This window comes from Microplitis mediator, chromosome 3 (assembly GCF_029852145.1).
Source record: "Microplitis mediator isolate UGA2020A chromosome 3, iyMicMedi2.1, whole genome shotgun sequence".
Lineage (NCBI taxonomy): Eukaryota > Metazoa > Arthropoda > Insecta > Hymenoptera > Braconidae > Microplitis > Microplitis mediator.
Window position 1 is genome coordinate 790,537 of NC_079971.1, and position 24,537 is coordinate 815,073.

The window sequence follows — 24,537 nt, forward strand, 5'->3', positions numbered from 1 at the left end:
GCTAGGGTGGCAGACTTTGATTGGGCAGTTTTATTTTTGGTATGGCCGCTTATAGCAGAATTGTAAAAATGCACCCGACTATCGACTGTAGCCGCTAAATATCGTACATCTCGAGTATGTGTTAAAAAAATAAACATTTATTAATTATCAATTTGATTAATTTCGCCCAAATAAATCCTTCTATCAGCGCAGAGTCGCACAAACGAACTTAATTTATTTAAAATATTTTAAAAAATAATATCGACATTCGCACAAGCAGTCAACGATATAACAACTTCCAATGTGGATTATAAAAATATTAAATCTGTTAATATCAACGTTTTAACCTTAAGATTTACGGACCAATGTGATCCACGGAGATCGATATTTAAGTACTCAGAGCTCCTTACATTACATACTATTATTATTATTATTAATATTAATATTATTATATTTATTTATTTAATATTTTACGGCGACCTGGCACGTCTGTCGTCGTTGTCGGGTTGTCTGCGTGACGTAACATTGATCACACGCCAGAGTGAGCATCCTCGTGTCCGCGTATACGCTCATACTCTATATCATATATGTACTATTTATACCTTTTTTAACTCATGTTAAGTTATTAAAGATTATTATCGCATTACTGACGCCGGTAAGAGTTAATGCTGATTAAAAATTTAATTTCCGTGACCGGAGAATGTTGATTTTTTTTTTTTTAATTTTTTGTTGGCTGTTATTATTGTTATTAAATTAGTTGGGTTTGTTCTTTGGAACTGGAGACTGTAAAGACTGCGTAATTGAACATTTATCGCATGACTTTGCTTTGTAATTATGCAGATTTTATGATTTTTGGTAGTAGATTTAGTTGTTTTAATTGTAGATATAATGGAGATTGATGGAAAAATTAGTTTGTGATTTAGAGTTTTACTTAAAACTACAGTTAAACCGAGTACCGGAAATAGAATTATAATTGTAGTAATTAAAAAGTCGTGACTACTTTGCTCGTTAAAAATTTTTTTTTCATTTTTTGGACGTTTTTTATTTAAATTGTATCTGCATTGGGAAGTTGATGCTAAAATTATTTACTCCAAGAGGAGAGGGTAAAATGGGCATGAAAAAACTTTGAATGGGGGTCAAACTGAGTCAAGTTAAAAAAAATTTTGAAAATTAATTTAATTTTTGGAAACTGACATGCAATTTTTGTCTGCATATTTTTAAAATTTCCCTAACGGACCCAAATTACGGTAGATTACGGTAAACCCACCGTAAATTACGGTAATCCACCGTAAATTACGGTAATCCACCGTAAAATTCCGATTTACCGTAAAATACAGAAATACGGTAATCCACCGTAAATTTCGGTAATCCACCGTAAAATTCCGATTTACCGTAAATTACGGTGGTTTTACCGTAATTTACGGTGGATTTACCGTAAAATACAGAAATACGGTAATCCATCGTAAATTTCGGTAATCCACCCGAATTTTTTACGGTAGATTTATCGTATTCGCCGGTAAATTTACGGTATACCCGCCGTAATTTACGGTAATCCACCGTAAAGTACCGATTTACCGTAAATTACGGTGGTTTTACCGTAATTTACGGTGGATTTACCGTAAAATACAGAAATACGGTAATCCACCGTAAATTTCGGTAATCCACCCGAATTTTTTACGGTAAATTTATCGTATTCGACGGTAAATTTACGGTATACCTGCCGTAATTTACGGTAATCCACCGTAAAGTACCGATTTACCGTAATTTACGGTGGGTTTACCGCAATGTACGGTTGTTTTGCCGTAATTTACAGTAAATCTACTCGAATTTTACGGTATTCTACGGTGGATTTACGGTAAAATTACCGTAAATTTACGGTAAATCAGGTCTGCTAGGGAATTATAACTGACGGTGAAGAAAGTTAAGTGAATAATTGAATGAATTACAGTAACGATAATTAAGTCTGTTATCTTAAATGTCATTTCCTGCTGGAATATTTAAAATAACAGAATAATTTCTATGACTGACTAGATTTTTGAATTTTTTATAAGAAATTTTGAGTGTCCCATTTTACCCCAGACTCTAATTTTGCGGACGTAGAGGAGATTTAAAAAAATAAACGTCAAAAAATTTTGACAACCGACTCCGTCTACTTTGGGTTCTAAGAAATTTTCCTATTGATTTTTTTCAATCTTCGATTTTTAAAATCACGCACACACCCGTAGAAAAATATAAAAAAAAAAATGAAACATTAACTCTTTTATTTAAAAGTCGAATGGCTTCGATCCATTCACCAAAACAATTAAATCTAAAATTGACTATTTTAAAGCTCCGAATAAAAGTTTTTTCATAAAATCAACTAGCAAAAATTTTTGATCCGGCGCCAGTAAACGGATAAACAAAAATAAAAAAATCTAGCCACTAACAAAGTAAAAAAAAAAAAAAGAGTAATGTTATTCCTCCGGCCAGCCCAAATCCTCGCCGACGAGTTCGTAAAACCGCTGATTGTGTTCATTGAAAAATTTTCTGAGTTTCGAAACAACTAGAGGATTAACACGGGGGTGTTTTCTGCCCTTGCTTTCCCTCAAGCATTTATCCGCAGTGTCGTTACGCAGACAGTAAAAACCTTTTGTGTGATTAAAGTAAAAATTATGCCTGCCGATTCGCGACTCGAGACCGAGAAACATTTCAATCCGTTTCAGCTGCGGTAATGGGTCCTCAATTAGCTGATCTCCGTTAACAACGAGTATTTGTTCACGTGAAAATACCTCAAGCCATCGGTGCATGTAGTTGTGATAAAGGGAGATGGTTATAGGTCGATAAGACTCGTTTATACTGCCGTCGGGACGCAAGACAAGCTCTTCGAAGGTCCGAGTTGATGTTCCCCGTTGATTATCTTCGTCGACTGTCGTCGCTGTTACGACACTTACACTTCCCGGAGCTCCGGAACCCACTCGCGATAATGATGACGTTGATGCCGTCGTTACCGCAGACGATGTCGATGTCGTTGACACTCGCGTACGCAGCTGCGTGTAGTCAGATATCGCTCGAGTCACTGGCTCTCTCACTATCAACAGCAATTTTATACTCGCATTCATCGCTCTTATCCTCTCTGGTACCTATCAATCAGATATTTTGAAATTATTATTATTTTTTAAATTTATTACAAGAAATTCAAAGCGCCAACTTTTAAAAAATTCGAAATTTGGTTCTTTTTTAAATTAAATATCAGTCTTTAGTAGAGTGTCTCAAAAAATCGACTTTTTTTTTTTCTTGAAGAACATTGAAAAATCGACAGAGTATCTCTAGACAAAGACCCTGTTAAAATATGAGACCTTAATATTAATATTTAAAGGTGGCGATTCACGATTTTCTATTTTCCATTTAAATAACATGGGAAAAAAAAAATTTTAATTTTGGAAATTTATACCTCGGCGATGGCTTATTGAACAGATAAGTTCAGGATATATTTTTGTAGGGAATTGAACGCTCTACAAAAAAAGTCTCTTATCATTTTTTGATAAATCCATCTGTTCAAAAGTTATTGGAGCTCGAAGTCAAGTTAGAGTAAATTTCGAGATCTTTTTACTTTTCCGGCGAAACTATCGGACTTATCATAAAATGTCGTGAGATCTTTTTTGTAGACAATTTTATTTCCTACAAATTATTATTGATAAATTTTTTTCAAATTCTGCATTGTTTTCTAGTTGTTTCCATTTTAATGCCAAGCTCTTAAAATCGATCAGAACACTACTTTTTAAGAAGCTTGGCAGTAAAATGGAAATAACTAGAAAAAAATGCAGAATTTGAAAAAAATTTATCAATAATAATTTGTAGGAAATAAAATTGTCTACAAATGAGATCTCACGACATTTTATGATAAGTCCGATAGTTTCGCCGGAAAAGTAAAAAGATCTCGAAATTTACTCTAACTTGACTTCGAGCTCCAATAACTTTTGAACAGATGGATTTATCAAAAAATGATAAGAGACTTTTTTTGTAGAGCGTTCAATTCCCTACAAAATATATCCTGAACTTATCTGTTCAAGAAGCCATCGCCGAGGTATAAAATTCCAAAATTAAAAATTTTTTTTTTCCCATGTTATTTGAATGGAAAATAGAAAATCGTGAATCGCCACCTTTAAATATCAATATTAAGGTCTCATATTTCAACAGAGTCTTTGTCTAGAGATACTCTGTCGATTTTTCAATGTTCTTCAAGAAAAAAAAAAAGTCGATTTTTGAGACACTCCAGTCTTTAGTTTTTATTTTTAATTTTTTTTTACAAAAAAAAAATTGTAATTACGGTGTAATAGTAAAAAAAAATTTACCTCAGGTGTAACAAAATAACTAGGACTTTTTTCAATAGTAATTTGACCCTTGAGTGAGTAGGGCATTTTTTTTCTATACCACTCGAGACCTTTTTCATAATTATCATCGCGATCGAAGAAGTGAACTTCGCCAGCGGCTTTTTGTATCTGGGGATGAAGAAACAACATCTCGAGTAGTGCACGGGTTCCGCACTTGCGTACGCCGACGATTATTGCTTGCGGCAGATGACGATTAGTGCGCGAGAAGTGGGCCTTGCTGATGGACGACAGGGCTAGACTCAGAGACGGCTGCGAAGACAAAGACGAGGACGAGGACGAGGACGACGACGAGGGTGGCTGGTGAGGAGGCAACACTGAGTCGAGCTGGTTGCTGGTGAGCTCACCCGAGGAATCGAAGACTGATGCTGCGGCGTCCAGGCTGTACACGGCGCTGTCGTAGAGGATGTGGAAGGTTAGGAAGAGCGAGACTAGAGCTACCAGTAGAAAGGCCGCTGCTAATTTTGGCCGTGACACGCCGACCACCAGGATGCAGTCCGACGTGTCGCCCTCGGCCGGCCTCATGGCGGAGCGGGGTATCCACCTGTTTTTTAACAACCATTTTTTTTTTTTTTAATTCTTTTTCACTAAAAAATATTTAATTATTCGTTTAGTTTTAATTTTTATATTTAACCAGTGGTAATTATTTTTAAAAGATTTTATCTGCGACACGAAAATCTATGCACGCACAAGAATAATAATAAATAATTATCAAAGAATTTATTTAAATAATTATTTAATAAAGTTAATTGAGTGGAAATTTTATTTTTTATTTTAATCAATATTATAAAAATGTTAGGTATATATTTAAGGTAAACTCTAGATAAATGTCAGATTAAAATATAAAAAATTAATATGCATAATTTGAGATGTTAATTAAAATAATTAAGTGAACTTAAACTTTATTTATAAAGATTATATTTAAAATTTAACTCAAATGGAGCGGGATTTAATTTAAGTTCAAAATAAAATTAATTAGTGAGGTAGAAAATTTTTATTAATAAAATAGAGAGCAAGTTACTTTTTTAATTTATTGAGTTACATTTTTTTTTTAATTTACTACTGAGAGTAATTGATATGCATGCGCTGTAAAAAATTCGGAGTGATTACGGATTTTATTTTAATCTGAATTCACGCCGTCGTTCGGAGTCTCGGAGTTTTAAAAAAAATCACTCTGCATACAGAGTAAATTTTTGGACTCTTTTCAAAACGATAAATTATAAAAAAAAATATTTCAAAAAATTGCACCTCCAGTTTTTTTAATTTCCTACATGTGCATATTTTTAGTTTTTTTTTATTCAAATTTAAGGGGGATAGCCACTGTGAAATTTCAAAAAAAAAAATTTTTTTTTTTATTAAATCAAAGTGTATATTTTCAAAAATATGTATCTAAAGTTTTATATGAAAATTCCGAATATTTTTGAAGTTATAGTAATTTTTGTGACAGCGCGTCAACTGACCGCTGCATCGACTAAAAACTTTAAAAGCATTTTTCTCAAAACTACTTTTTTTGAACTGGTGGCATCTGTAATTTGCATAAATATCAACCGATTCGCAACTTTTTTTTTTGCCGTATTCGTCTATTCAGTAGCTAAAGTTGCACATAGGGGATTTTAAAAATTTTGATTTTTAAGATTTTTTAGGGCTGTTTGAATCCAAAAAAATGAGAAAAAATAACGAACAAATTTTTAATATGTCGCCATTTTTTTTCAAATCCAAATTTTCAAAATCTCCTATGTGCAACGATAACCACATGCATACAGATTACAACGCCGTTTGGTTTTTTTGTTTCTGATAATCCGTTTTTGAGTTAGAGATGACACCGTGGTGGGGGAAATTTTTTTGTTGCTCCACAAAAATGCTTATAACTTTGTAACAACATGATATTTTTTAATGAAAATTTAGGAGAATTATCTTCAATGTATACTTTAGTAAACAAAAAAAACCCGATCCCCAAATTCCTTTATTATTCCAGTCAAAAAAAATTCCCGAAAATCACCTATTTTTTCAATCCTCACAGTGGCTATCCTCCTTAATTGTTAAAAAAGATCCACAATTTTCCAGTGTCTGCTAACTTCGGGATCATGAGTAAATAAGGAGTTTGTTTTTTCAGCGGAGTGATGTAGATTTTATTCAAATTCGATTCGGAGTTTCAATTAAATAAATAGCCACCTCCTCTATGGATTTACCCCGCGTTCACTCCTAATTTTTTAGTGTTCACTAATAAATTAAAAATTTTTTAATTACTCCCCGGCATTAAAATATAAATTATAATTTCGACAAAAAATTAAAAAAAATTTCGCATAATTTTAAAAAATTACGGAAGACAGTAATTTATGGTAATAAAGGCCATAATTATATATATTTTGAATAATAAAAAAGTAAAAGCGATTACTTATTTACTTTTTTTCCTGCTAACAATTTCTTAAAGTTATTTTGGACATTAAGACGTTGATTCAAGTTGATTGATGTGAGATTGAGCTAAAAAATGATTTTTATACACAAAGTTACTATCATAAGACGTTAGAGTTCGTGACTCTAAGCCATTTCTCAGTGAAAATTGAGGAGCTTACTACAGAAATACATATTCAACATATTCCCCCGGGAATCTACATCGATTTTTTATTCTCTCTTTTCTCCGAGACAAATTTTACCACCAAATGCCCTCTTATATATATTGCACATATATTGTCGTTATTTAGCAATAAACATGCATACTAAATAACAATAACAGTAAAAAAATATGCAGAAGAAAAATAAATAAAACTTACAAAACATTTATGAGGGACTCAGATGGCCACTCACGACGAGGCCGAGCCTTGCTGGGCATTTGCTCTTCGCTTTTTTCTCACATCGTTCTATGATTCTGTAACAGGACATATATATATTTTTAAGCACTTAAATATCCATGTATATGCATGAGTATAAATATGGATAATAAAATTTTATTAAATTTATTCAGGGGATTAAATATTAATGGAGATGTTGAACTAAAATATCAGCGGAATACGCGGGGATAAATCAATAAATCAGTGTCTCTTAAAATTTAATGGACTTTAATAATTTATCATTGTGCAGGACGGAGTAAAGTTGTAAGACAGATATAATTCTGTGACGAAACTCGATTAAGCTTTAATATATACGTATTTGTATATATTTATATATATAGACTAAAGCCCATTTGTGCTGTGTGATATCTATTCGCGAGTAGTCTGTCAAGGACACCGTGAATAATATACAATTTAAACCGCAAATAGCTTCTGGTTTACATTTTAGTCTATATCTTCATGAAATAACTGTTCATTTCGAATGAAATTGGATTATGTTAACTTTTGTTCCGTAAATAAAATAACTCAGTAAAGGTTAATCTGATTTTTTTAAATTATGCAGATCTCATATATTTTTTACTCATCTCAGCTGATGATTATGGAAAATATTTATCTAAATTTATTCGGACGTCATTAGGAGATAGCAACAATTTGATGCTCATTTTTGAGATTGCTTCTGGATTATCGATTTCAAAAAAGTTATCGAAACACTGTAAAAAGAGCGGTGTTAAAAATGGACTCATTTTAACTCCGCCCGGTGTTAAAAGAAAATTACACCGGTGTAGGAGGAGTAATTCACCGGTGTTAAAAATACCGGTGTTAAATCGGGGTAACCGGTGTAAAAGCGGAGTAAAATCGGTGTAAAAGCGGGGTAACCGGTGTAAAAGCAGAGTAATATCGGTGTTAAATCAGGGTAATCGGTGTAAAAACGGAGTAATATCGGTGTAAATGCGGGGTAACCGGTGTAAAAGCGGAGTAATACCGGTGTAAAAACGGAGTAATATCGGTGTTAAATCGGGGTAAACGGTGTAAAAGTGGAGTAATTCCGGTGTAAAAGCGGGGTAAATGGCGTCCGCTTGGAGTATTAATTTTAAAGATTATAAACACACAAAAAAATGTCAGTTCTTTATGTTTATTAATAAAAAATATCATTAATCAACAAGTATAGTGATCGAGCAAGTAAAAATATTCACAAAGTAAAATATTTTAACACCGGTAAAGAATATCTACACCGGCAGCGGTGTTACTTTAACACCGGATAATTTTTTGTAACACCGGTACAGAATATTTACACCGGTGGCGGCGTTATTTTCACACCGCTTTCGGTGTTAAAATTTAACACCGTCGATTTTAACACTTACACCGCTTGGACTTACCCCGGTGATTTTTTACAGTGAATTACCCAATTGATATTACGTAATTTTGAAATAAAAATATCCAAGAACCCAATCATTAATTTCTGTTAAAAAAATTGGAACTCATTCAAAATGTAAGCAAGCAGATAATAAGATGATATCAACCAAAAAATAAGATGAGCCGAAGCAAAAAATTAGATTTTATAGCCTTGTTCCCGCTAATTTTCAACTATTGACTACCGAGAAAAAGCTTAACTATAGGAAGTAACTCACCCTTTCTCCCTCCCCTTCCCTTGCCTCCCCCTTCGACTCCCTCCCCCACTCAACATATAGGTATGAGCACTTAGAAATGTCAGGGGAATTCGAGTCAATTGATTACGTCTGATACCGTGGCACGTGGTTCCAAAAGTGGCAAAGGCGTAGGATGCCTACCACCCATACTCCATATTACTACTACTACTACTACTACTACTACTACTGCTCCATACTATATCCCGATTGGAGCTCGACTATATAGCTGACATAGTACTACCATACACTCGACAATCCACATAAATACTATATAACCAGCTCAGTAGTATGTAGTGTGTAGTATGTAGTGCGGGGTGTACTACATGATAGGTAATATAACAACGCGACTGCGCGTTTTTCCCGTGTCGTGTATTGTGAGTCAAGGTCTCACCCCAAGTACCCAGTAGTCGCGATCGACCTGACCTCGCACCTTTTCACCATCCTATAGTCCGCCATAGTCTATACACAGATCTACATGTACACGATTATTTACCGTCTCCACAATCCCTAGTTTACAACTCATACATTTTATTTCATACTCATCTACCACACACTCACTGCTCAATTATTCTTTACCTCTTTGCCTTTGCTTTACTCAACTTTCTTTCGACCTTTTCATTTATATCCCCATCCATACCCATTCCCATACCCATACCTACACCTACACTTATACCACCCCCCTCTACCTCCCACTTGTTCGTCTTCGTCTACTTCTACTTCTACTTCCACTTGGAACTTCACCGCCATCTCCACCTACACCTGGATCCACTATTTGCTTTACTGTACGTATGACCTACGACCTACGACGTACATAGCAAGTTTAAGTCTACGCTACGACAAAGTACTGTCGGCACTTTGATGTTTCAACGAGCACGATCCTCTTTATACCATATGCCGTACGCCGTATGCTGTACAATTTTATGCAATCCCTTTAATATTAACTTATATCTCCACCAGCGCAAAAAGATTTTTTACCAATTAAATATCTACTTAATTACCTACGCTCCAGCACATTTAATATTTTCTTATATATATTTGTCGCACAATGCCTTGAATTATTTATTGTGCGGTGGGTTTTAATTTATCGTAAATGTCAGCGGACATTTTTCACGTCCGCAGACGGAGGGTTGATTTGGGTTGTCTTAATTTGCTGTAAGCTGACGAAACATTTGGTAGTAATTAAATTTAGGTAATTTACCGATGGTTATTTCTGGTAAATAAATTCTCGATGGACAAAGTTCATCTATTTCAGGTTTACAGAAGATTAAGTTGCTTGTTTTCGACTGAAAGTTTAGATATTGACAAATAATTGGTTTATAGCTTTCAGAGGCTGGAATTTATCTGATATTTATAGATTCTGACCCGTGGGCAGGTGGGTAAACATTTAATTGTAGTTTGAAATGTCGTAAGATGATTTTTGTTGGAATCAAAATTTATCTGCAGCCAAAAAAATTTTTTACATAAATCAAAAGACGAATTTTTGAAAAAAATTTTTATAAATCCCGGACACTAGGGTGGGTTGAAAAAAAACTTTTTTTTTGTTTTTCTTAGCATGGGGGTAGAATTTGTACCTTATGAAAAAAAAATTTTTTCAAGAAAAAAAAAATTTTTTTACTCAATATTTAGAGGTGGCCCACTCGTTTTTTAAATAAATAATTGATTAAACGGGGTAGTTCCAACGAAAAAATTTTTTTTTTGTCCAAAATCGTGGAAAACATCTAATAATTGTCGAATGTGATTTTTTTTTACTTCACTTTCATTTTAATTAAAAAGAAAATGCTTTTCATTTTTTGATTTTTTACTTAAATTACAAAAATAATAGGAAAAAAATTTTTTCAACTTCTGACTTTCAATTAGCTTTCAAGGGAACACCCTACAGATTCTAGAACACCATGTAATTTTTTCGTTGGGACTACCCCGTTTAATCAATCAATTATTTTAAAAACAAGTGGGCCACCTCAAAATGTTGAGTAAAAAATTTTTTTTTTTCTTAAAAATTCTTTTTTTTTTATAAGGTACAAATTCTACCCCCGTGCTAAGAAAAACAAAAAAAAAAATTTTTTTTCAACCCACCCTACCGGACACGTTAAATTTATCTAATATTTTTAAGTACACAGTAAAAACTCGGGAGTGATTACGGATTTTATTTAAATCCGCATTTACTCCGATTTGGAGTTTCAATATTAGAATGAACTCCCCTTCAGAGTGAATTTTACTCCAAGGAGATTAAATAAATACGCAGTCATCCACTTCGGATTTAACCCGCGCAATTTAAAAAAAATTATTGAGTTTGGTAATTTGTCGGGCCTGTGGGGAAAAAAAATCTAAAATGATAAAATTAAAAAATGTAAATTATTAATAAAGTCTCGGTAGTTGTGGGAGTGTAAATAATTTAAAGATTTAGTTTAGTTGATAAAATAAAATAATTAAAAAATGTTGATAAACTTTTAAAAGATAAAAATAAATGGACAAGTTTAAATGAAGAAAATGAAGTAAGCACGTCGCGACATAACTTGGATCAACTACTTGCTCTGGCATTTAATTCAACTTTTTACTCGTTATTTTTTTCGTACCCAGAAAAATTCATTGTTCGATAATAATTATTTTTTAGATTGCATCGAAATTAGTGACAATCAGGTGACTAAAGAAAATTAATTTTTTAAAAATTTTTATAATGATTCTGTATATTTATCAAACTCACGTTTATTTATGTAGTTTTTTCAGAAAGATAAATAAAAATGAATGGTTTTTCTCGACGATAGTCCGGCAATTTGTATAGCACAAAGTAAAATATTCCCGCGAGATCTTTTTGCTTTTACTCTCGACACTCTCTTGAAAAACTTTTTCTCTTTCATTTTTTATACTTTTTTTTTTAAACTCAGGTCGACATTTTTGTTCCGCTGGATAGATATAGATGTAATGCGATGTAAAAAAACCAAACTCGAGAACTAGAGACAAGGTATAGTACAAAGTCGTCGAGGGTAAAGCGTTGAAGCGTGAAAAACCAAAACTTTTCTATTTGCGCCCTATGTAAATTTATTTTTCATACTGCAATAGTTTTACACTCGTTATACAACATTTATTTAGTCATTATTGTACACAAATTTTTTTTTTTTCAAGTAAACAAGCAACAAAACCACACGTGAAAAATAAAAAAATCCGCGACCTAATTTCGACTAAAAATTTTAATAAAATTTCTATAAAATAACAATAAAAAAAATTTACTTTGCTGACTACTTGAACAAAGGAGCGAAAGGGAGAGAGGGGGGAGAAAAAATATTTTTTTAGACAATTAAAAATCTCGAAATTACGGTAACCCTCAATACGAGTCTCAGAGTAATACGAGTGTGTCTATAGTGCAGGAGTAGAACAAAGTCTTGTATGGAACAAGTGGGCACTTAGCTCTTGACGAATCAAGTATGAAGCCAAGGACCTTTAAGGAGTCATTGTGGATGATGCAGATGCGAAAGATTGTGAGGCACACAGACGAAAGAGGATGCACAATTTCACGGGAACCGGGTCAAGGGTGATTAAGAGAGGACCCTCGAGGGAATACCACCAGACAACGGTGGCAGTGAGGTCAATTGGATTCGTTGGCAGCTGTTTGAGCCGCTGAAAAGCCTACATCCCTCACCCTCAACTGTCCTCACTCAGTTGCCCATCCAGCCCTTGCTCTGTGTACCCGAAAACACTTATTCAATTTAACGAATTCACATCGTGCTGCCCCGCTCGGTGCCAAGTCCTAACGTTTTCTTTCAATTTTTAACTATTCCTAATTGAATAACTTTATGAATAATTCAAATTATATATATATATATGTACACTATATAATTTTTAGTTTTTTTTAAATACACTGTAAAAAGAGCGGTGTTAAAAATGGACTCTTTTTAACTCCGCCCGGTGTTAAAATAAAATTACACCGGTGTAGGAGGAGTAATTCACCGGTGTTAAAAATACCGGTGTTAAATCAGGGTAACCAGAGTAAAAGCGGGGTAACCAGTGTAAAAACCGAGTAATATTGGTGTAAGAGCGAGGTTACTGGTGTAAAAGCGGGGTAACCGGTGTAATATCGGTGTAAAAGCGTGGTTACCGGTGTAAAAGCGGGGTAACCGGTGTAATATCAGTGTAAAAGCGTGGTTACTGGTGTAAAAGCGGGGTAACCGGTGTAATATCGGTGTAAAAGCGTGGTTACTGGTGTAAAAGCGGGGTAACCGGTGTAAAACGGAGTAATATCGGTGTAAAAGCGTGGTTACCGGTGTAAAAGCTGGGTAATAGCGCCCGCTTGGAGTATTAACTTTAAAGATCATAAAACACAAAAAATGTCAGTTTTTTATGAAAATTAATAAAAAATATCATTTATTAATAAGTATAGTGATCGAGTAAGTAAAAATATTCACAAAGTAAAATATTTTAACACCGGTAAAGAATATTTACACCGGCAGCAGTGTTATTTTAACACCGGATAATTTTTTTTAACACCGGTACAGAATATTTACACTGGCGGCGGCGTTATTTTTACACCGCTTTCGGTGTTGAAATTTAACACCGCCAATTTTAACACCTACACCGCTTGGACTCACCCCGGTGATTTTTTACAGTGTATGTACACTATATAATTTTTCGTCTTTTTAAATAAGAGAGTTAATTTTTCAAGATGAATAATCTAAATAAATTGTATTTTGTAACACAGATATGCGCGATACAGCGAGTACACAAAAGAGGAGGCAATATAGGCATAAAAAATAAGAGGTAGTCTCCCTTATCGCGATAAGAGGCTCACGACGGTTGCCCAAGGCGGCTTTTCTGCCTACTCGAGATAATGTGTCATATTTTATCCACAAAATCCTAAGAACCCTCTACTCAACGAATTAGATTTTTTTCTCTTATACTCCACTCTTGTATAAGGACAATTTGGATTATTGATCAACGCGGCACTAAAATTTTTTTCGTACAAAAAATAAATTCATAATTTTTTAAAAATAATTCAACTTTATGTTAATTTTCATAATTAATGTCAAAATTTCTCTTTAAATTATTTTATTAATTAATTAAATTTAGGAGGGGGGTGACAAGAAGCTGACAAGAACTTTTCAATCATTTAATTATTAATGCTTCTGTACGAGGGTTCGAATCTTAAAATTGACATCAGAAATTTGCAAATAATTAATTCATAAAATAATATATCGATCAGATAATTAAATAATAAATTTATTTATTAAATTATTGAAAATTAATTCTGATAAAATTTTATTATTAACCAATTTCGTTTAATCATTTATCAATAAATGTAATTGATGATAATAAATATTTAAATACTCGAGTACTTTATTCAGTAAAAAAATGAATAATTTTTTAGTGACTAATTAGATTTATTAAAAAATAAATAAATAATTTTGAACCTCAGCTGATTAAGAGTATCGGTTATTAGACAAACAATTATCGATAAGATAATGACATGTAATATCTAATAAATAATTCATTGGACATGTAGCAATTAATTATAGGAAAATAGTTTGAGTGGGACAATTAATTTTCCATCCGGACCACGTTGTACGCTCCGCTGATTACACCTTGATTGAAGCTCTGGTAATTGGTTACAGAGCCCGATCCACGTCTCGGGGTTGCTAAACCAGTGCAATGACTCAAAGAGAGACCAGAGACCGGCATGAGAGAGAGAGAGAGAAAAAGAGAGTGATTTTGAGTAAAAGAGACTACGGTATAACGAGATTCACCTTTTTTATTTCTTATTACATTTTTTTATTTTTCCCATCATCCCTTTTATTTCCTTCCTCTTTATTTTTTATTTTATTATTATTACTATATATACTTTTTTCTTTTTATTCTTCACTTCTGCTGCTCTGTTCTTTTACCATCGCGTTTCATACGCCACTTAAATTTACACTAAAATCGTATGTTAGTTTACTGGCGGTTAATGCTGATGAAAAAACACATTTGGGTGTGTCTGGACTATTTCGTGTCCAAGGTTTTGAGTTTTTGATTTTTTTTTTTTTAAACAACCTTGGCCGGTAATTTTTATTTTTAATTTTATTAACTTTTACGGCTTTATCGAGTACAATCGCTTTGTAGGACATGCAAACATAAAAAAAATCGTTATTGTACCAGTGGTTTTATCGGAATTTGAATAATAAATAAACTTTCGACTTGATAATTGAGAAGCGGTTTGACTTATAGATTCGTCTTTCAGAGCTTTTTCGTAGAGAATCTAGTTCTTTATAAGACACCATTTCATAAACTCATAAAAAATTTTTGGGATGAAAAATTAATTCGTAATAAAAGATATTTTTTTTACTTAGGCGGCTGACATCACTTTAAATCTCTATAACTTCTTAAATATAGAATTTATCGATAAATTTTACTTGACATTTTTTATAGCCTATTAAATTCCCTACAAAATTGTCCTTAGAGATTTTTTTGTAGAATCGATATTTTGGGATTTATGAATAATTTTTGGAAATTTTAATAACAAAAATCAAATTCCTCAATTCACTGATTAATTAAAATGATTGTAACTTTTTAAATTTTGAAAATATTGATAAATTTTATCAGATATTTTTTGTGGTCCATAAAATTATCTACAAAATTGTCTGGAAAGATTTTTTCATAGAATTAATATTTTGGGAGTTATGAATAATTTTTTGAAAATTTTAAAAACAAAAATCAAATTCCTCAATTTACTGATGAATTAAAATGATTGTAACTTTTAAAATTTTGAAAATATCGATATATTTTATCAGACATTTTTTGTAGTCCATAAAATTATCTACAAAATTGTCAAACAACTTTTTTATGTAAAATGAAAACTTGAAGAGTTATGATGAATTCTTATGAAATTTTAATAAAAAATAAAGTCAAGTTTTTCTTTTCAAGGATTTAATTTTTTAACAGGACATATTTTATAAGACAGGAATTTTTTTTTGGATACCAAAGAGCCGACAATTGATAAAGAAATTTTTTTTCTACTCAGAATACTTGAGTGTATTTTTATTTTATGACAAAAGAAAATTTTTAATGGCCTGTAACAAAGTGTAATTTATAATTTTATATAGATATAGATATAATAATAATAATATATATGTATATAAGCCCGTCGTAAGTTCTGAATTTTTAACACGAAATACGTGACTGCACTACTGACGATTTGATATTAAAAATTAAACCAAACGTTCATGTGCCGACGCAGTGACTCAAGAGTATCATAAATAAACTTTAAGAATAAAAATAAACTTTAAATTTTTTCCCGCAATTTTATGCACGACAGTTAAAAAAAGTAACCGACAATAGCCCACAGTCGAAAGTCTAACGTCAAAAAAAATCTAAACCGCGCAGGTGAAATAATTTTAATTTAAAATCTATATTTTTAAAATTCAAATTTATGTAAATTGAATATGGAAACTAAGGAAATGTATATATAACGTTTTAAATGTTTTGATACGGACACAATTTCTTTTTTTTTCATAAATACAAATAACTAAAGTCACAAAAACAATTAGGGGAGGGAGGGGCAAAAGGGGGTACTTAAAGAAATACCTAGTTTTCGAGGACTCAAATACGCGAAATCTTTTTTTTTTAATGATATTCAAAGTGGGGTACCCCCTAAAAAAGGTAAAAAAAAAAATTTCTGGATTTTAAGGGGGATAGCCACTGTGAGGATCGAAAAAATAGGTGGTTTTCGGGAATTTTTTTGACTGGAATAATAAAGGAATTTGGGGATCGGGTTTTGTTTTTTACTAAAGTATACATTGAAGATAATTCTCCTAAATTTTCATTAAAAAATATCATGTTGTTACAAAGTTATAAGCATTTTTGTGGAGCAACAAAAAAATTTCCCCCACCACGGTGTCATCTCTAACTCAAAAACGGATCATCAGAAACAAAAAAACCAAACGGCGTTGTAATCTGTATGCATGTGGTTATTGTTGCACATAGGGGATTTTGAAAATTTTAATTTGAAAAAAAATGGCGACATATTAAAAATGTTTTCGTTATTTTTTCTCATTTTTTTGGATTCAAACAGCCCTAAAAAATCTTAAAAATCAAAATTTTCAAAATCCCCTATGTGCAACTATAGCTACTGAATAGACGAATACGGCAAAAAAAAAAGTTGCGAATCGGTTGATATTTATGCAAATTACAGATGCCACCAGTTCAAAAAAAGTAGTTTCGAGAAAAATGCGTTTAAAGTTTTTAGTCGATGCAGCGGTCAGTTGACGCGCTGTCACAAAAATTACTATAACTTGAAAAACATTCGGAATTTTCATATAAAACTTTAAATACATATTTTTGAACATATACACTTTGATTTAATAAAAAAAAAAAAAATTTTTTTTTTTTAAATTTTACAGTGGTTTTAACTTAATATTTTTCAATTGACAATTGATTTTTGAAAAAGTTTACCAAAAAAAATTAAACGTAACGCTTAATTATATTTACAGAAGTGATTTTGGAATGTTTAAAAACCATTTAAAATATAAAATTTTTTTCTATCAAATTTTGGGGGTGCCCCCTTCCCCTATTTACTAATTTTTTTATTTAAAAAAATTATTAAATTTAAAATGTTATCGTTAAAAAGTACTTTTGCAAATAAATATTATTATTATATATATATTTGTTAAAAAAACATTAAATAAAAATGTATAAAAAACGTGACTGGAAATTGTTGATTTTCATTCGCTGGCAAAATAAATTTTAAAATAAAATGAAATTCGATGATAAGCCACGAGGATGAAGTTGTCAGGTGGAATAAAAAAAAAAATCTAAAATGGAATCGAAATGTGTCCGAGTTTTAGAGCGATATAAAACGGAAAGGAAAGAGGAAACGGATCTTCAATCGACATCACGTCTTCTCAACTCTCTAACACTCGCACTTACACAACACACGTGTATTAATACACATACAGATGCACCCCCACAATCTCATCTCCCGTTAAGAAAATTAAATGTTAAATATATTTTCAAGTAAATTCCCATAGGTCATTACCCTCTTTATGGAAATAAAAGTACCTCGACACGTTAAATTTATTAAACTTTGTACTGAACTCAAGACAAAGATTTATCTCCAGTATAAAATTTTATAAATTTATTGTTTAATATTATTTTTATCGTGTCGCGAGATCGCGATTGGAAAACGTGCAAGCTTCGAAGCTTCCATTAGGTTGTTGCTGTTGTTACTGCCCGTTATTGTTATTATTGTTGTTGTTGTTGGAGGTATTGGCTATGCTATGAGTGAACTTTATACGATATTGTGCAACTGCGAGTGTATTTACCCCGTAGGTATTGGTGCTGCAAAACCATACCCTTCAACATCCACCGTCTCTACTCTACTCTATTGCTATTGCCCTCGATATATAAACGCGATAGTTTACAGCGGATGTGCGAGCGGCCTGCATTCGAGCCAGTGCAGCGTGGCCGGGGTAAACTACCCTCCGAGTTCTCTAGTAAGAGAGAGAGAGAGAGAGAAAGAGAGAGATCATAAAGAAGAGCAAGGGCTGCTAGAGAGTGAAGAGCTTGAGGTACTCGATCCCGAGGCCAACGAACCAAATGCTTCCATCAAACTTTTTTTACCTTCGGATTAATTGACTTCGTTTAAAATTTTTTTGTCCAAGTTGTTGTTATTATCACTTAATACACAACATAAATAAATAAACCAGCAAGCGAATCATAACAAATGACCTATAGGAAAATAAAAGCAACAGTAAAGACTTAAAAGTTTTTTCCGGTGGTGGTTAAAGAACTTCCAACTGGAACACCGGCATGAGTCACAAAGCGGAACGTGTCGGATCGTCTCGTAAAATATAAAAAAAACTACCACGCGCCAAGACGAGGATTTAGTCTTGAATCCGCTCTATTTTACACTTTTTTATATTTTTTTCTTCTTCATACCTGCGTCTTAGTGGACGTGGGCTGGCTGGATCCTCATCCTGGCTCATGTAGCTTAGAAAAGAGCCCGGTTAATGGTACTTTCTCAAGTGAGATACTTCTCTCATTTCAACTTGCTCTTTACTTATATTCCATTCCATCCCATCCTTGGACTCGGATCCCGACATCCTTTTCGACGTATCTTCATATTAAAACCTACTACATGTCACCAGCTATCGCTAAATGCACAACGTCAGCGCTATTTGTCAGACCTACAATCTCATCTTTTACCAGCCATTACATTTTATTATCATCATTATTATTATTATTATTATTATTATTATTACTAAAGTTTACGTTGCCTTGGGTTACAACAAGACATTACATATATAAAAATAAATCCGGATTCGTGGTATTTAGTTATCAATCTCATTTGATGGTAACATTTCGTGGCAACGCAAGATGCGTGTCTTACAATACTCGTACTAAACTTGCTACAGCTTTAATATATATATATATATGTATGTATATATTTCTCCATGTTACTATTAACTAGTTTTACTACTAACTAGAACATGTACACATGTACACATAAATTTAAACGGCGTCTAGTCTCGAGTATACAACAAGAACAAGAAGAAGGGGATTTGAATCTGGTCGGGGTAAAAGTGAGGGTACAGTTAAACTCATACCCCAGCAAAGTACAAGCATTTCACTCGAAATGTGCAAACTAAGGAACCGAGTACTCAGGCGAGGGCAATTTCGTCCAGTAATCGATCTCTAACCACTTTAAAAAAATAAAAATATAAAATAACTACCGAACTTTACAACTCGAGACTAAAAAAGTTAATTGTGCAAATTAACTCCATTTTTTTTTTTTTAATGATTATAATTATACGTAATAGGAATAATGACAGTAGTAATTATGATTAATTAATAAATATTTACCAGGGACTCCAAGGTCATCACTCCGTCAATTAAAATCCACTTTCACAAATTACTGGATAATGAGGATTTTATCAGACACTTGAACTTTGACGGGACACGCGGGACTCGGGAGCTCGACTGAGTCGGCATACGATTAACTAGATGAGTATATCAAATGTGTAATAATATATTATATATATGTATATGATATGATGTGATATAAATATTAAGCGGTTCTGCGCTAGAGCGCGACCAGCCGAGGGTGGACGTGCCCCGAGCACCTTGAGCTTGATTAAAGAACTGGCGGGAGCCAAAGTCTCAGCCGACATGAGAGCTTGCTGGAGAGCTGCGCCCGCGCACAACCCGGCTATCTGTTTTAAATTTCCCCAGCTCAAGCCCTCCCCTCGGGTTTTTTTTTCCCTGATGGAGACTAGCCGAATAATCGGAGCACCCTCATCAACCCTCAGCTGTCATCTCGCTACTATTTTTTTATGCATTTAATTTATTTTTTTTGGAGTATCAAGAGCCAGGAAGACCCGAACAAGAGCTCGAGCTCGAAGAAGAGCTGGAGCAAGAAGAAGCTATTAAAGATTATTCAATGGACTTTGTTGGTTTTTTTTTAATAACCAGATGAGAGATAACTCTGGTTGATGACCCTACTGGTAACCTGGAGTGAAAAATATTCCTGGGACACTTGCCAAGATCAACGTACGGGTAAACAATCTTCTGGGATTAGTTATTGAATTATATTATTTTGCTATTGTGCCAACTAAATTTATATATATCAATGTATATATAGATATATGAATATTCATTATTGTTTTTAATCTGACACTTGTATGACATAAAATTTCGCTCAGCTCGTAATTGCCAGTGACATAAAATATAACAGTTTTTATTATCGAGTCCGAGTGATGTTCAATTGTACGTAATAAAACATAAAGTTTTTTAAAATAAAATAAAAAATGTGGATTGTATACATACCGCTGGCTTGGGGTAAAATCGATAAACGCTACTACGCAACTTCACCTCTGACCTTACGTCGACTATTCAAATATTTTATTTCAAATAATTCTGCAAACATTTTCGTTAAATAATTTTAGATTTTAAATTAATTACCATTTTTATTCATAATATTTATTTTTGTCGTTTATTTATTTCAGGTACTTTTTGAGATTCGAATATTGGCGGGAAAAACCTGCGCACGCACGGAAATTTAAATTTTGAACTAGCAATTAAATATATTAAATTTTTTTAATATTTTTAACAAATTACTGCCCATTAATAGTTAATTTAATAAAGTAGTAATTTATAAAATTCAAATATTGCCGCGCAAAAACTACGCCATCTTTATTATTCAAATTTCCAATCTTAGATATTTAAAATAAGTAATTTAAAATATTTATATTTAATTAACAATAATAATTATTATTAATATTTAATTTTAAATTAATCAAAAAAATTCAAATATTGCCGCGCAAAAGCCGCGCCATCTTTATTATTCAAATTTCCAATCTTAGATATTTAAAATAAGTAATTTTAAATATTTATATTTAATTAACAATAATAATTATTATTAATGTTTAATTATAAATTAATAAAAAAAATTCAAATATTGCCGCGCAAAAGCCGCGCCATCTTTATTATTCAAATTTCCAATCTTAGATATTTAAAATAAGTAATTTTAAATATTTATAATTAATTAACAATAATAATTATTATTAATATTTAATTTTAAATTAATGAAAAAAATTCAAATATTGCCGCGCAAAAGTCGCGCCATCTCTATTATTCAAATTTAAAATTCGAAAAATGATTAATTTCAAATATTTATATAAAATTAACAACAATGATTATTATTAATATTTAGTTTAAAATTAATGAAAAAAATTCAAATATTGGCGGTCAAAAATGGCGCGAGCAGAGGCCAGCACTTGGATTGTAAACCGAGTGGAGGCACAGCGTAATGGCGGATATTAGCATTAGCTCATATTTGCAACAAGCAAGCAAGCATTTGTTACGAGTTGCTTTAAAAACCGGTCATGGAGTCTAGTTAACGGCTCATTGTCCAATTAAATAAATAACTATCACTAATTAAAGTAACTAAATAAATAGCGAATAAAAAAAAAAAAAAAAAATAATAAACGTGAGTTGAATTATTTCTAATTTGTCAATATTAAAATCTAAACTTGTGGCATTGTATTGAAAACAGTGAAATAAAAAATGGGCGCGTATTTGTCGGAGCCGGTAACCACAAAGGAGTCCACTGATGATTCTGGTAAAAATGTGGCATTTGGCGCGAGTTCTATGCAAGGATGGCGAATAAGCCAGGAGGTAATTTTTTTCACTACATAATTATAATATTAATTAATTAATTAATTTAATTTAAAAATGATAGCAGAGTAGATGGAGATCTGGATGCTCTGGGATCAATCGACTAATTTATTTCTTGTTGACATTTAACAGGATGCTCACAACTGCTGCATTGACTTTGACGAAAACGTGTCGCTGTTTGCTGTCTATGATGGTCACGGGGGTCACGAAGTCGCGAGTTATTGTGCTAAAAAATTACCAGAATTTATCAAAGAAACGGAAGCTTACAAACGTGGTGACATACGACAGGCTTTGATTGACGCGTTCCTGGGTTTTGACGCGACGCTGGCAACTCCGGAGATCATAAAAGTCCTCAAGGAAATATCTAAGAACACCGAGACAGAAAAAACTAAAGAAGAGGCGGAGACCGACGACGAGGACAATGTCAGCAACTTGAAGCAAGAGGCTGAGATGCCATTGGAGCAGGTGATGGCCAAGTACTTGGCTGACACTCAGGCTACCGCCGACAGGTTTGGCAAGAGGATAATCTCCAGTCCACTTATACGCTGCCGAAGAACGAAAGACCGCGGGGATCCTTCTGCTGGGTGCTCTTCCACGTCCTCAAATGAAGCTGATGTCAGCAGCTCTTCTCAGTCTGATGGATCCAGTGCTAGTGCTGCTGGTAGTGCCACTGCTGGTCCTAGTCCTAGTCCTGGTGATGAAAGTAAAGTCGAAAGTCCTAAAAGTAGTGAAGCTGAACAAACTCTTGACTCGACGACCAGTACAAGCAACGGGGAAGTTGCCCATAAAAAAGAGTCAGATAAATTAGATAGTAAAGTAAGTGAACCAGTTAAAGCTGATGATAAAATTGGAGAGGCTGTAAAAGATGTGAAAGTGGAGACGGTTAAAGATAACGCTGACATGCCAGATAGCTCTGAGGACTCTGATACTAAAGTCTCTCCCAGTAAAACGGAGCACACTGTCGACAATAAGGAAGTTAATGGCTCGGAATTAAAAGTTAAGACTAAAGATGAAGATGGAAAAAATAATGATAATGTCACTAGCAGCTCGACACTGGAGAATGGAGAGACAAGCCAAGAAAGAATCAGTAGCGTGGGACGTAGATTAGTAATAGAACCATTTTTCCGCAGTCTTTTGAAACCGATAACTGACTCTGACGATGACGATGAGGATGAGGAGGAAATCGATGAGAACTTCGATGGTCCCGAGAGTGCCAGTGACACTGACGAAATTGATGACAGCGACGAGATTGATGATGATGACGATGATTCGGATGACGATGATGACGATGACGATGACATGGACGGAGACATTACTGTCAATGAAGAGCCGGGCTCTGACAGCGGATGCACTGCCGTTGTTGCTATTCTTCAGGGAGACGATCTGTACGTAGCGAATGCTGGAGACTCCAGGTGCGTTCTCTGTCGCGATGGACAAGCCCTCGAGCTCAGTTTGGACCACAAGCCTGAGGACGATCCCGAGATGAAGCGGATCGTCAATGCCGGAGGAAAGGTTACTGCTGACGGCAGAGTCAATGGCGGGCTAAATTTGTCCCGCGCTTTAGGTGACCACGCGTACAAGCAAAACACTGACCTGCCAGCTCAGGATCAGATGATTTCCGCGATGCCTGATGTCAGACACGTAAAAATAGACCGGCAGAGAGACGATTTTTTGATCCTCGCGTGCGACGGGATTTGGAATTTCATGACCAGCGCGGAAGTCGTTCAATTTGTCCAGGAGAGAATTAACATTAAAGATAAAAGCTTGTCTAGCATCTGCGAAGAGGTAATTTTTTTTTTGAATAATTGATTATTATAATTATTCAATAAATATTTAGCCGGGCTCATAGATATTTAATTGAAGTTTTTAATTAAAAATTTTTAATTACAATTTCAATCAACTTGTAATTTCACTAAAACATTTTCATTATTTATTTTACCAGTCGGTCAAACTTTTAATTTAATTTTTTATTGATTTTCATTTTTTATTAAAAAATTATCCATATAAATTATTAATTAATTTTAAATTGTTTCAGTTATTCGATCATTGTTTGGCGCCGGACACCTGCGGGGACGGAACCGGATGCGACAACATGACCGCAGTTATCGTTAAATTAAAATCGTCAAAACCAGCAGACGTAACATCGGAAAAAATCGACGACACCAACAGCCTGGCTGCCAAGAAGAGGCCGCTGTCCCCCACGGACTCCAACGAACAAACCGACCCAACTGAACCCTCAGACGAATGCAAACGGGTTAAAGTAGACACCGTTTAAAAAAACAAATTCGTTTTTAAGTGAAGCTTAACTTTTTTTTTTTTTATTTAACCGTACAATCTTTTTTTTTATTCAAATTTACGGTTGCGGAGCTTTTGTTTTATTTTTATACAAATTTTACCTAAAAAAGGTCTAACAGTTTATACTCAGTACAATAATTGATTAAACCAATCAATTAATTAATTACTTGACTGCTCCACTTAATTGGTTACGATGTTCTCTAGATTTAACGTTTATTAGAATTAATATGTAAATGTAAATAAATCTAGACAATAGGGTTTATATTTGTAACACGATGAGTTTTC

The 24,537-nt window shown here is 33.3% G+C and overlaps 2 protein-coding genes across 2 annotated transcripts; one reads left to right on the top strand and one right to left on the bottom strand.

Annotated features, from left to right (window-relative positions):
- Positions 1–1,473: 1,473 nt before the first annotated feature.
- Positions 1,474–19,906, bottom strand: LOC130665834 (heparan sulfate glucosamine 3-O-sulfotransferase 5). The gene is made up of 4 exons (XM_057466443.1): positions 19,645–19,906; positions 7,118–7,212; positions 4,311–4,890; positions 1,474–3,098 (listed from the first exon to the last, which is right to left on the bottom strand). Exons 2-4 carry the CDS (start codon positions 7,174–7,176, stop codon positions 2,433–2,435), a joined length of 1,305 nt encoding a protein of 434 aa, XP_057322426.1. The 5' UTR covers positions 7,177–7,212; positions 19,645–19,906; the 3' UTR covers positions 1,474–2,432.
- Positions 19,907–21,587: 1,681 nt separating this feature from the next.
- LOC130665835 (probable protein phosphatase CG10417) lies at positions 21,588–24,520 on the top strand. The gene is made up of 3 exons (XM_057466444.1): positions 21,588–21,957; positions 22,090–23,742; positions 23,993–24,520. Exons 1-3 carry the CDS (start codon positions 21,847–21,849, stop codon positions 24,230–24,232), a joined length of 2,004 nt encoding a protein of 667 aa, XP_057322427.1. The 5' UTR covers positions 21,588–21,846; the 3' UTR covers positions 24,233–24,520.
- The last annotated feature ends 17 nt before the right edge of the window (positions 24,521–24,537 follow it).

Excerpts from the sequence above, each read along its gene's own strand:
- LOC130665834 (XM_057466443.1), bottom strand. The coding sequence starts at position 7,176 with ATGCCCAGCAAGGCTCGGCCTCGTCGTGAGTGGCCATCTGAGTCCCTC. Across the intron at positions 4,891-7,117 it reads GAGTCCCTCATAAATGTTTT|GTGGATACCCCGCTCCGCCA; the intron begins GTAAGTTTTATT and ends GTTAAAAAACAG. Across the intron at positions 3,099-4,310 it reads GTTATTTTGTTACACCTGAG|GTACCAGAGAGGATAAGAGC; the intron begins GTAAATTTTTTT and ends TCTGATTGATAG.
- LOC130665835 (XM_057466444.1), top strand. The coding sequence starts at position 21,847 with ATGGGCGCGTATTTGTCGGAGCCGGTAACCACAAAGGAGTCCACTGAT. Across the intron at positions 21,958-22,089 it reads GATGGCGAATAAGCCAGGAG|GATGCTCACAACTGCTGCAT; the intron begins GTAATTTTTTTC and ends GACATTTAACAG. Across the intron at positions 23,743-23,992 it reads TGTCTAGCATCTGCGAAGAG|TTATTCGATCATTGTTTGGC; the intron begins GTAATTTTTTTT and ends AAATTGTTTCAG.